Here is a 13,461-nt window from a genome sequence, read left to right on the forward strand (position 1 = left end):
ACCCCCAGGATGGTGGTCCTGGGGGACTTCAATCTCCATGCCGAGACTGATCTGACCGGGGCGGCTCAGGACTTCATGGTCTCCATGGCGGCCATGGGGCTGTCTCAACATGTCATCGGCCCGACCCATGAACGTGGACACACCCTGGACCTGGTTTTCTCGACGGGACAGGAAGAGGGTGGTCTGAGGGTGAGGAATTTATGTTTGACTCCCCTGTCATGGTCAGATCACTTCCTGGTGAGGTTTGTGCTCAAGAGCGACTTCTCCCTCTGTAAGGGTGCGGACCCGACTGTGTGGGTCCGCCCCCGGAGCCGGATGGATCTGGAAGGATTCCTGAAGGCCCTGGGGGAGTTTCCGGCTGACAAGACGGGTGCTCCTGTCGAGGCTCTGGTCGAACTGTGGAATGGGGAGATGACCAGGGCTGTAGACACGATCGCTCCTAAGCGCCCTCTCCCACCGGGCAGAGCCCGCTGTTCCCCTTGGTATACTCCTGAATTGAGGCCGATGAAGCAGGTTGGGAGACAGCTAGAGCGTAGGTGGAGGAAATCACGTGATGAATCTGACCGAACACACTTGAGAGCCCACTATCAGGCCTATGCTGTGGCGGTGAGGGCGGCGAAAAAGAGATTTTTTTCCGCTTCCATTGACTCCTCACAATGCCGTCCGGCGGAGCTTTTTCGAGTGGTGCAGGGCCTGGTTTGTCCAGGCCCGAAAGAAGACCTGGTTCCACCTTCAAAGGCCTGCTGTGACGACTTTGCCAGGCATTTCAGGGAGAAAATCGCTCAGATTCGTCACGAGCTGGATTCCACTATTGATACAGAGGTTTTAAGGGAGACGCCAATGCCGCCGTCTGGTCCAGAATTATTGGATGAATTTCAGTCATTGCGGCCCGATGATGTGGACAAGGTGCTTGGACGAGTACATCCCACCACTTGCCTATTGGACCCTTGCCCGTCTTGGTTAATAAATAATTCCAAGCACGGGATTGGGACCTGGATTTTGGAAGTGATTAACGCTTCTCTGAGGGAGGGTCGGGTGCCTGCCCCTTTAAAGGAGGCGGTAGTCCGACCGGTCCTGAAGAAGGCGTCACTGGATCCAGAGATGGCCACTAATTATAGACCAGTGGCCAACATCCCGTTTCTGGGCAAGGTGTTAGAGCGAGTGGTGGCGGGACAACTCCAAGCACTCTTGGATGAAACTGATTATCTGGACCCATTTCAGTCCGGCTTCAGACCCGGGTACGGTACTGAATCTGCCTTGGTCGCCCTGTACGATGACCTGTGCAGGGAGAAAGACAGGGGGAGTGCGTCCCTGTTGGTTCTCCTGGACCTCTCAGCGGCTTTCGATACCATCGACCATGGTATCCTTCTGGATAGGCTTGTGGGATTGGGGGTCGGAGGCACTGCTTTGCAGTGGTTCCGCTCCTATCTCGATGGCCGGTTCCAAAATGTGGCGCTGGGGGACTATGGCTCTGCGCCATGGCAGTTATGCCATGGAGTACCGCAGGGGTCCATTTTGTCCCCGTTGCTGTTCAACATTTACATGAAACCGCTGGGAGAGGTCATCAGGAGGTGTGGGCTGCGGAACCATCAGTACGCTGATGATACCCAGCTCTACCTCTCGTTTTCCACCAATCCAGGTGAGGCAGTGGCTGTACTGAACCGGTGCCTGGCCGAGGTAATGGGCTGGATGAGGGCCAATAAACTGAAGCTCAATCCAGACAAGACGGAGGTCCTGTTGGTTGGTGGTTCTGGCTTTGGACAGGGTGAATTGAACCTTGTTCTGAATGGGGTTGCACTCCCTCTTAGGGACAAGGTTCGCAGCTTGGGAGTGCTCCTCGACCCGGAGCTTTCACTAGAAGCTCAGGTGACAGCAGTGGCGAGGAGCGCTTTCCTCCAGCTTCGGCTGATCCACCAGCTGCGCCCCTATCTGGAGTATGACTGCCTCGCGACAGTGACACATGCATTGGTGACTTCCCGTCTCGACTTCTGTAACGCGCTCTACGTGGGGCTACCCTTGAAGACGGTCCGGATACTTCAACTGGTTCAAAACAGAGCTGCCAGGCTGCTGACGGGGACTGGGCGTTGTGTTCACATGACTCCAGTTCTCCGTCAGCTTCACTGGCTTCCCATTGAAGTCCGGGCCCAATTCAAGGTGTTGGTGATGACCTATAAAGCCCTAAACGGCTTGGGTCCTGGTTACCTGAAGGAGCGCTTACATCCATATATGCCCAGCCGCCCCTTGAGATCGGCGGGGGAGGCCCTTCTCCAGGAACCCTCCGTGAAAGAAATTAGGAGGGTGGGTACTCGGAGGAGGGCTTTCTCTGCGGTGGCGCCTAAGTTATGGAATGCGCTCCCCAGAGAGGTCCGCCTGGCGCCGTCGTTATTTGTTTTTCGGCGCCAGGCAAAGACCTTTTTATTCAAGCAGCATTTTAACTGTTAACATTATTGGTTTTATTTGGCCAGGGCGGCTTATTTTATACTGTATTGTTGTATTTTAATTTAATATTTATATTTTTAATTTATATTATAATTATTTTAACTTGATGATGTGAGCCACCCCGAGGCTTTGGCGAATGGGGCGGCATAAAAATGTTTTAATAAATAAATAAATATTAAATAAATAAGGGCCATTCTTAGCAACAATGCTACATGTGCAGATCCTGCTAGTTTCTAGTCTGCCAATTTAAATAGTAGCATGTAGTATATGAGTAGGAATCTTCAGATGTAAATTCCTTTGAAAATTATACACAATATTAAGGCAAAGAAGAAATGGGAAATGCTGGATCAACAGCTTAGAGAGGCAGAAAGCCTTCATTCATCAGAGGAATTGGAATACTTTTTACATCATTTTCTCCCAATAGGAATGATTCCTTTTGGATCCTGACTTGCAGTGTTTCCAAGAAGGTTTAAGAATTCTGCCATTCAGCATCTTCCAACCACTGAGACTTCCTTCTCTTACCTGCCGGTCCTTCAAATCAATCTTATTGCCCAGCACTACTATTGGGAAACTTTGATCTGTAGGCAGCACCTTCTGCAAAAAGTCTTCCCTCCAATCATCCAAAGCCTCAAAGGAATCCATGTCTGTGACATCAAAGGTCAGCATGCAGCCATCAGAGCCTTTGTAGAATGTGGATACCATGGACCGGAATCGTTCTTGTCCTCCAGTGTCCCAGATCTAAAGGAGGATGAACACACAGGAATTCATATTAGCAACCAATGTGAGTGTGCTATCATGGAAGTCAAAGCCTCCTACGCATCATCTAAGGACTTGCTCACATTTTATCTTGGTGTCTGCAGTGCCCAATGCCTCTCTGTTCCAGCAGGGGCAGCAAGAGCCAATACAAATTTCCACAGCTAGAGAAGTTCTCCTGGAAAGTGTAGATCACACACCACCACCCCTGGCAAGGAAGATGGGAACTAGATATTTGTGCATAAGAAGACAGAAGGAGACTACAGTTTAAATTGAGGAGATGTAATAATGGGCAATGTCTGTCTGTCAGTGTCAGTGCTCAAACTGTAATATTTGCAAATAAATGATATATTACAAAACACCAATAAGCTGCCAATGACCTCCTTCCGAAGGGAACCAGATCAGCTGCATCCTTATAACTCCTAATCTTTCAGAGATAAGCATGTAGCAATTTATTCACTAACAAAACAAGAAAGACTCCTGTTGTAATGAAGAGCATCATTTCCATGCTGCAGATTGAAGCTCAGCTACCTCTTGGAAATTTCTCATCAACAGCAATATGGGCAAAGGTAAGTACTATCTCCCAATAGCATTCATTTCAGAGGAGAGCATGTGGCTTTATTATAACTCTCACCTGCAGTTTCAGTGGTGTGTGGTCCACAAATACCATTTTAGACAGGATACTGGCTCCCAAAGTGGTCTGATAGTCTTCATAAAATTTCTTGTGTACATACTGGTGGAGTAGAGCTGTTTTCCCTACACTAGAATGAAGAAAGAGGCATATTATGGGCATTTTAGTTTTAGAAAGTTAGTTTTGTCACTGAGAAATTGCACTGGATGTAAGCATAACCGTTTTATTTTAAGTTCTGGTTTAGCAGCCATTCACAAAGAGAGATCATTTGAAAATGATCAATTAAGTGGACAGACTTCTTATTGCCAGGAAGTTCCATTGTCTAAGGGTAAAGTACATTTTAACTTTGATAATGCATGCCTTTTGCTTCTCGCTTATTCAGAGCAGAGGAATATACAAAGGAGAGGCCTGGCAAGCAGGCAGTTACATTACCTTGAAGAAGCATTCAACACCTCTTTGATTCATCCACATTTTGGTGTTACAACTTACCATGGAAATGGATTTAATTGTTACCACTTGATGTACACATGATACTCAATGTGAAAGTGAAACTTTTTTTTAATTGTGGAATAAAAGTTAAACAAGAACAAGCTGGTGCTTGTTGGCTGCATAAATATTCATTCCCTTTGCTGTGGCCTACCTAAATGTGCTCTGGCACAACCTACTGCCTCCAGAAGTCAGATATTCAAAGTAGCTGAATGGAGTCCACTTGTGTGCAAATCCAGTGCCACATGATCTCAGATTAAAGACAACTGTTTCTGGAAGGCCTCCTTACTGTTTGCTGGAGAGCATATCTAAACAAACTGCATAATGAAAACCAAGGAGCTAGCAGAACAACTCTCAAATGAAATTGTGCAAAGGTACTCATTGGGGTTTGGTTATTAAAAAGACCTCAAAATATGAACATTTCTTAAAGCGCTGTTAAATCCATTATTACAACATAGAAGAATGTGACTCAACTATGACTGTCTAGAGAAGGCCATCCACTGAAATTCAGTGACTGGGTGAGAAGGACATTATTGCAACCGTCTGGGTTACTGGGTGGGCCTAGTTTTAAGGCCAGAACAAGACTCATGCATATGAATTGAATTTCAAATGCTGTATTCCTGTGGGAACTTTTATCACCACCAGCAGTTTTGGAAACACTGTTCCAACCAGCCTCTAACTAGCTAACATGGATTTTCTTGGTGCTTAAAAAAAGAGAGAAGACTAGATGCTCATTCTCCTCCTTTTCAAAACCCTTGTTTTCAGGCTTGTGATTCTCTGGATCATGAACTGGGACCGCTCCTGTTGAAATCTTGGTGCTTAAATAAAGTAAAGAACAGATTTAGGTAATTCAAAAAGTGTTGTTTCAAAACGAAGTCTGATTTGTGTGCTTTTTCATTCCCCTTTGCTTAAGCACTTAAATGTAACATCTACCACAAGAGTTGTGTGTTTCCTTTTGAGTAAGCCTCAGTCGAGAGTCTTCTGCTTGTGTTATTGCCACTTATTAAAGTTGCAGGTGTAAATAGAAGGCACTGGCATAGACCCTTATTTCCTAAGCCCTAGGAGTGTCTTTTAATTTTCAAATGTCCCCTGGCTTTAGTTCAGGTTGATATAAAGGGTGATGACAGTCTACTTTAGTAATTATTTCTCCTTATTTGCACCTATACTGCTGGGGTTTAGTGCATCGCCTTTTCTCCTTTGATATTCTTGAAGGAACCCAACAACAGGCATTCCAGAATAGCAAGAAGTAATATAACATTTCTTTCTAATTGGGAGGATCAGACCTTGGTTCAAATCCTTCATTGCCATGAAGCTGTCTAGGTAACTCTCTCTCTCTCTCTGGCAGAGTTTGCACCTGGGTTTTGGGTGACTTGTTGCCACTCTGGCTGGGTTTGCACAACATGACAAACTGCAAGGGTAATTATATGCATCTTTCTGGTACACCAGCAGTAAGCATATGCGCATGGAGTTTGGAATAAGCCTCTGTGACCTCTCTGTAATTTTACAAACCTGGACTCTATCCTAGCTCACAGGGTGATTGTGAAGATAAAATGGGGACAAAGGGGGGGAGGAGAAAGTTTAGCAACTTGGAATTTGAGTGGGATGCAAATCTAATCCATAAAACAGCTGTATTTTTAAAAATATATTGTTGCATTTATATCCTGCCTTTCTTCCTCTATTAAGGAACGAAGATGGCTCTTCCGCCTCCTCCTCATTTTATCCTCACAACAATGCTGTGAAGCAACTTGGGCTGAGAAACAGTGACCGGCCCAAAATCACCTAGTGATTTTCATGGCTAACTGAGGATTGGAATTCAGATCTCTCAAGTACTAACCTGACACACTAACCAATATGTTACACTGGCTTTCTCATTACCAACCAAAGGAGAAAAAGCCATTACTGTGGTTTCGTTGAGAGAAAGCAAGTCTCTCCATATGGACCTTTCAAACTCTAAAATTAAGTGTAATACTTACCCCAGAGCTCCAATGATAATGATTTTCAAGTCCACTTTTTTACTTGAACCCATGAATAGAACCTATAGGGAGAAAGAAATTAACATCTTGCATCTTAAAACACTGAAATGACAGAAGTCCTTCTGTCACATATACCACATAGCAGACACCAGCACAAAACCCCTGCTATCTGACTGCCCTTAAGTGTGTGTCATTGTGAATTAAGCATACTTGGTCTTTCTTGAGTGAAAGCTTTCAGGAAAGAATCCCCCTCCCACAAATATTGTGCCTGTCTACAGACTTTGAGAGCTACAGGGAATTTATAGATGCTTAAGGATTTGACACAGGAGTCAATTTTCTATAATCTCCCTGACAAATCTAATTTTTGTTTTCCAGTCAAGCCAGCTGCTCTTACCAGCTGATACTCGAGATTATGCATTGCTTCCACCTCATTGAGATCTTGACCCAATTAACCCAGAACTGTTTTTTAAAAATCTATAAAGGTTTCTAGATTTGCAAGGCCCATTTAATTCACCAGGTGCCTTTGCCAAGAGGCGTGTGGCAAATGACTACAAGCAAGAGAGCCCATTCCATGCTGGCACCCTGGTTGTGAATGCCCCCTCTAGGGAGGCTCACCTGTTACATATTTTATGGTCATGTTGGCACTAAGGAAAGATACTTTAGTATTCTCAGGTCTTTTCAAATCTATTTTTTTTAAATGTGCTAGTCTGATATCCCTTTTGTGGATTTTATTCTCGCTTTATTTGTTATTGAATACAATAAATAATATGTATTATTTAATATAATACGGATGCATTGTTTAATATAATAAAACTCAAACTGTGTCTTTGCTCCCAGCTGCCTCCCTCTTCCCCATTTCAGTACATTTGTGCTGTACTTTCTCAAGGATGGAGCATTGGGAGCGTTTTCCACACAGAGCTCATAAGAAGACGATTGTCACCAAAATGGCTCTGAACAAGCCTATTAGTGTTGCTCCCTCATGCAAGAGACAGCACTGCATGTTGTCATTTAGCCAAGGCTTCCTCTATTGATGCAATACTTTCTGTGCAAAACTGCACACTTTTGTCTTCTTGGAACTTGACTACTATTTGTTTGCCTGTCACCCAGCATTCTATTTTGTGTTCTTTTTGTAACTAGGGAAGGAACTTAAAGTCCAAATAAAGAGAGGCCTTAGAGATTACAGCTTGCTTTTCGCTTATGGCAGGGATGGGCAGCAAAATTCACTGCTGCTCATTCTCTCAATGACAGACTATAGTTATTTGTTACATAATCTGAACTGAGACAGTGTGAATTAATCTTTGGAGCTGGTATGACTGATTATAATCACAACTTTCTATACCATTAAGATAAAGTAAATAGCACATTTTAATGGTTATTTGGCTCATGATGTTTGGCTCTAAAACAGAATTTCTGTCCTATCTTTCTGCATCTTGGGTAAGTTTCCTGCCATGCTTTATTCTTTCTTAAAATTGTCTCAGATGTTTCCAGCTTGCCTGTGCTGATCCCCAGATATTTTCACAATATATGCCTTCATGGCCCTTGGGTGCTATAGAAGCAATTAGCCCTCCCCATCTTGTCAAAATGTAGTTGTCCCAAACTTGTATCTGAACTGGAGTATATCTTTGTATTGCCATCTGCACTTGCCAGAATTTTTCAGTATAGTTTACAACGCAAAAATAACCAATATGTTAAACAAAAACACAATAAAAGTGCTTATATTAGGGGAAATCACTTGCAAAAAGTGCACACACTAGAAAAAGTATGTTAAAATTATGTGCATATTAGGACAAACATGCATGGAAACACAGATTTTTGTATAGACTTTTTTTTGTTTTGGTCAAATTTGTAAACTGATACAGAAACAGGATGATGGGAATGTATGGTCAGAGAAATGAGAAATTATTCAAACCTGCAGCTGGCAGATTTTCTCATTCCTTTCTATCTCTATTTAAGAAAGAATTCTGTTCAAGCGAGCTTTTGACATGGATACTGGTCTGCTGGGTTTGATATGATTTTAATTCTTTGATTGTTTCATTTTTGTCTTCGAGGAAGGAAACCTATGTCTGCTACATAGCATCTGGAGGGCCATAGGGTATTTTGGATTCCTTGACCAGAGGTCAAAATCAGCAACAGTTCCCCTTGCAGCTGGTGCAGAATGAACCATGCTAGCTGTTGCCCAAGATAGTAACTTAAGCTCAGAGAAGGGAGAGTTTTGGGTTGGGTTGGGTTGGGTTGGGAGGGGAAGACACTGCAGAGGCAGGACACAAATTCTTTTGAGGCCTCTCCAACCTCACTTCCTTCCCCTCTGACATGCCGCAGTTGGATGGGCAAAAAGCCTACCTAGAGAAAAAATGCAGGGTGAGAGGATGGGGAACTGACATTCACTTCCTTTGTTCCCCTCTCCCAGCATGGGATGCTGCTAGCTGTGAAAGTGCAGCACATGGAACTGAGCCCTAATGGCTTTTATTTATTTACTGTATTTGTCAACAGCCCGATACCCAAAGCTATGTGGGCAGTGTACGCTGTCGTCCATGCTCATGTTCATTGATTAATTTACTATATCCTTATCGTGTTTGTCCCTTTGTTTTAATGTTGGTAGAGTGGTACCTCGGCTCATGAATGCCTCAGTTCATGACCAAATCGGGTTGCGAACAGAAATTGGAAAAAAAAAATCCTCAGTTTGCTGCAAACTCTGCATGAGGGAGGGAGGGAGGGAGGGAGGGTGGGGGATGGCCATGATTGCACCTGTTTCCCCCCTGCCAGTGCACCCACAATCGTACCCATCTCCCCACCTGCCAGCATGCCCGTGATCATGCCCGTCTTCTCTGTGATTAAAAAAAAATATATTTACAGAAAGGATTAACCTTATTTACATTGAACCTTATGGGGAAATTTGACTTGGCTCACAACCACTTTGGGTTGCGACCAGAGTCGTGGAACGGATTGAATTTGTGAGCCAAGGTACCACTGTAAATGCTTTGAGTACTATTTCCTGGTAGAAACACAGGGTATGGCTTGCAAAAATGAATAACAAAGAGAGCCAGTGTAGCAGAATGTTTAAATTAAATGGGTAAAGCCCAATTTTGGCCATAAAAGTCACTGGATGTCTTTGGTTCAGTCAGTATCCTTCAGCTGAACCCACTTCACAGGGATGGAGCAGTGGAGGACAATGTAAACTGTTTGGGCTCCTTGCAGGAAAAAGGCAGGATATAAATACAATTACTAAACATGCAAGATGAAGGCCATAATACTACATGCAGAGGATTTGCGTTGACTATCACTGTGATTTAGGATGAAACTCTGTCACTCAGTTATCTTGGATTATGACATTGTATAAGACTACTGATGGCACAGACCAACAAGACTGAAATAGCAAATGGGCAGATCTCATGATGAGCAATATCTTCCAAGCACAAGCACTGGACTCAGTTTATTTCAGATGTTGAAAGAAGTAAGAGTCATGCTGACCATAAAGAAGATCCTCATTATTATGTAATTATGTCAAAATCTCCATTCACATTGCCAGCTGATGGGGCTACACAGACAAAAATAGCTATTGTAGCAACCTACACATTGTTCAAATTTCACCCATTTCATTTTTCTGAGAAAGAATATTTGGCAAAGATATTCCAGTCATTCATTAGGTGGGTGGATTCACCAATCTGCTGCAAGATTGTGGTTCTCTGAGATCACACTGGCTAGCAATGTGATTTGTTTGTTTATTGATTTGGTTTATATGCTGCCCAATTACCCAAAGGCTTTCTGGGCAGCTTACATACAATCAGAACCACAATAAAAACAACAGTACAATAAAACAGTAATAACATTAAAATCAATAAAATTAATAATAGTAATTAAAAGTAAATTTAATTAATTTGGAAATTGAAAAGGGGATGCAAAACAATTAACCAAGAATAGAAAATAATTATACACATCCATAAATTATAAAATTACAGAATTAAAATGGGAATAACTACTAAAACCCTCAAAACAATCCTTTGAAATCAAGGCCAACAGATTTATCCCCCAAAATATCTGTGAAGCAAAAATGTCTTCAGAGGTGGTCTGTGCAAATAAACCCATTGCCTTTAGGTAGCTTTGTTGCATGGCATACACCTTCCTGTCATTTAAGCCAGTGCCTTGCAGAAGTACCAACCATCTCTTTTTTTTCCCAAACCAAAGCTCTTGTGCCCTTGACAACCATGCAACAAGCAGAAAATTAAGGCCTTCCTTTTTCTGCTGCTCTAGTTCCCAAACCCTGCTGTAGCTTGGCTTATAGTTATCTCTAAGAATATATAAAAGGCAATTTGGTGTGTATGCCTCCACTTTCTTCCCCTTCCTCTGACACAGGGTGTGCAACTTTTTTGGCCACAAGGACTATACTGGGCTTCTCCTGAGTGGCCCCAGGGTCCACATGTGTGTGTGAACAGACAAAAGGAAGCATGTGCACACACATTCACATAAAACTCATAAACTTCTCTCTCACTTGCACACCACTTACTCAAGTCCAACTTCTGCCTAATAGCATTTCAGAGGTCTATTTTGTGAAAAAACAAAACAAAACATCATTCTTCTGAAAAACTTTAAACCAGCAAGGAGCTGACCTCTTGGATTCTGTAAAGCACACTGAAAACAGATGGTACCATATAAATAGATAAATGGAGATGCAGTGGTAAAGGGAAGCTTCCCACACCAAATTTCTACTTCAATGAATGTTCTGAGGAAGGGAATCCCCAGCAGGAAAAATGATATCAACCTTAGGGGTAGTAGCAAGTCTAGTTTGAATTAAGATTCCTAAACTCCAGTGATGCAAGATGCTGAAAACCAAACTAAGGGTTCAGGTCTTTCAACAATCCAACATAGTGGGAAAAAAAGCAGCTAAGCTAAAAAAAAGTCATGATGGAAGTTATAAATTCAGAATCCTGTATTAATGCTTTTTTCTCCTGCATGGATGCTCAAGGCAGATTCAAGACTAAAACTGGAGGAAAGAGGAATATTCATTTTTTTCTGTTGACATTGTATATTTGGTTTTTAGTTTTGTTCATTTGTTGTTTTTACAAGATTGTCCTATTTATGAAGACGTTCTTGTTCAGCTCCCTGTTGTCCTTAAGTTCTGAGAAATGAGAAAAGATGGACTTTGAATTAAAAATATGCCAAGTCAGGAAAATTCTTCTGCAATCAGCTGCAAATCATCATAGCACCTCTATGACTATGTTTTATAGTGTGCTAAAGCATAGGTGAGGAACCAGTTCAGCTCCACACATGACCCATATTGGTAACTTTGAATGACCTGGATGGCCACCAGGATGCACATTATGCTGAAGTTGTAAAAAGTTTCTCATGAACTGAGATTTTAGGTCACCTTGGAATGAAAAATTCTGTAGCTGCTGAATGCTCCAAACCCTTAAATCAGGTCCTTGCATGACGCTCTAGTTTAATTTAATATCAGAGTTTTAAAAATACAATTAAGTGTTGTTTTGTTGTTCTGATTCATGGACAGTGGATTGAAGGCTGGAAACTTTTATGGTCTAATGTAACCTGATATGCTAATATCTTGGAAATGCCATCATGGAAAGTGTGACATCTTATTCTGTCCCATTCCAGAGGTTCAAAAGTTGAAGTATCCATCTTTCTGAATCCTACTCTTCTGAAGTTGTTATCCCCACAAAGTTGCTTTTCCTGAAGAGTGGGACACATTGGAGCTTAGTTGTAAATTTTTGTATACAATGCACAATTTGCTTCTATCAACTGTAAAATAGGCACAATTTAAGCTGTTACAGGTACATTAGGAAACAGTGTGGCAGGTCGGTGTATATCAGGTTGGGAAAGGAGAAAAAATATAGGATGTCTGAGAAGAAGCTTCTGAGGCTGCTATCTCATAATCCATTTCTCCTTCCCAAAACTGGGTGAAGATTTTCCAAGCTGGTAGTGTCTTTTCATTGTAATTCCTCTGGAAGAGTTGGGATGTTATGCTATCTTTGCATTACGATAGAGGCCCTCTCAAGAGAGTTCTGAGAAATAGCTCTGGGCCCATTCAGACTAATAAGCATAGGAAAAGAAGCAGTTCAGACTGAATTCAGCCCAATAACACCAGATGGAATTGTTTTTCAGTTGGCAAACATTCCCACATTTTCCCACCAGCAGCATTTTTCTAAAACTGCTTTTTGTGAGTCACAGCTTGAAAGAGCAACAGGCCTGGCCATGTTCAGGCCCCTTTATGCAGAGATTCAGAAAGGGGATTAGTTTTTGAAATATTCACATGCCTGTAAAAGGAACTAGAAGTGAATTTTTCAGTTACTAGAAGGCCCTTTGGGGTCTGATCCCTTAACCTCATCGAAGCCCTCTCATTTTTAGATCCCCCCCACTGCACAAGGACCAATGGAGAAGTGAGAGACAAAAAGCCATTCTTGACTGGAATATATACCCCCATTAAATCTTTCTTTACCTCCCACACCAGCTTTTGGTTATGCTCAAGCTAGTTTTCTCCTGTTGTCTGCCTCTTCAGCCACTGACCTTAGCACACAGAGACGAGAATGATTTCCAAAGCTGCAAACTGATCTGCCTACCCACCAAACCAGTACTTGTCATTCCTAGTCCCCTGTTGCCTGCTCTGGGACTATCTTGTGTCACCTGTCACACCTGTTCAACTTGCAGGAGACATCTAGCCAAAGAAAGGACCCCCCCCCCCCCGCACACACAACAGTAACAACTTACTGATATTCCTCCGGTGTTAACTGGCTTTTTGCTGAGCTGCAAGGTCTGTGCTGCAAGCTGGACAACTAACTTCTTACAGCTTCTGTGTGCCTGCTTCCAACAATGCTCAAAGGAAAACAGAAGCCTCAAGAGGAAAAGAAAGCCAGACAAGAATTTGGAGTGGGATTCCACCCCATGGTACACTCTATAACCACAGATGTTCTTTTCTGTTTGTATCTTTCCCCCTGTATTCAAAGTGGGAGACTGCTAAGAGGCTGTCCAAAAATGACATCACTCACAGAGGGTGGAGACTGTTTGCTGCTGGCAGATTTGTTCAGTGTACAAAACAAAGAGGAAATAAGATGTTAGGAGCCTGACCATAAGCATCTTAGAAGTGTGTGTCCCACTGAATTTTCTGCAACTAATAAATTTCTTAAGCAGTATACTCAGAAGAAACCTAAGCTGTAAGGAAATTTCCCTAATGAC

General features: G+C 42.7%; 1 protein-coding gene across 2 annotated transcripts in view; it reads right to left on the reverse strand.

The window, feature by feature from the left end:
* Positions 1 to 13,185, reverse strand: part of RAB7B (RAB7B, member RAS oncogene family) — a 63,881-nt gene extending 50,696 nt beyond the window's left edge. For both annotated transcript variants that reach the window (XM_044446191.1, XM_044446183.1), the window contains exons 1-4: positions 12,997 to 13,185; positions 6,283 to 6,344; positions 3,827 to 3,953; positions 2,962 to 3,177 (exon numbers count right to left, since the gene is read on the reverse strand). In XM_044446191.1, the coding sequence (XP_044302126.1) occupies positions 2,962 to 3,177; positions 3,827 to 3,953; positions 6,283 to 6,335 (396 nt within the window). In that variant the 5' untranslated portion in view covers positions 6,336 to 6,344; positions 12,997 to 13,185. The remainder of the gene's footprint in view (positions 1 to 2,961; positions 3,178 to 3,826; positions 3,954 to 6,282; positions 6,345 to 12,996) is intronic.
* Between the last annotated feature and the right edge of the window lie 276 nt (positions 13,186 to 13,461).

This window comes from Varanus komodoensis, unplaced genomic scaffold, assembly GCF_004798865.1.
Source record: "Varanus komodoensis strain SLA01 unplaced genomic scaffold, ASM479886v1 scaffold1, whole genome shotgun sequence".
Taxonomy (NCBI): domain Eukaryota; kingdom Metazoa; phylum Chordata; class Lepidosauria; order Squamata; family Varanidae; genus Varanus; species Varanus komodoensis.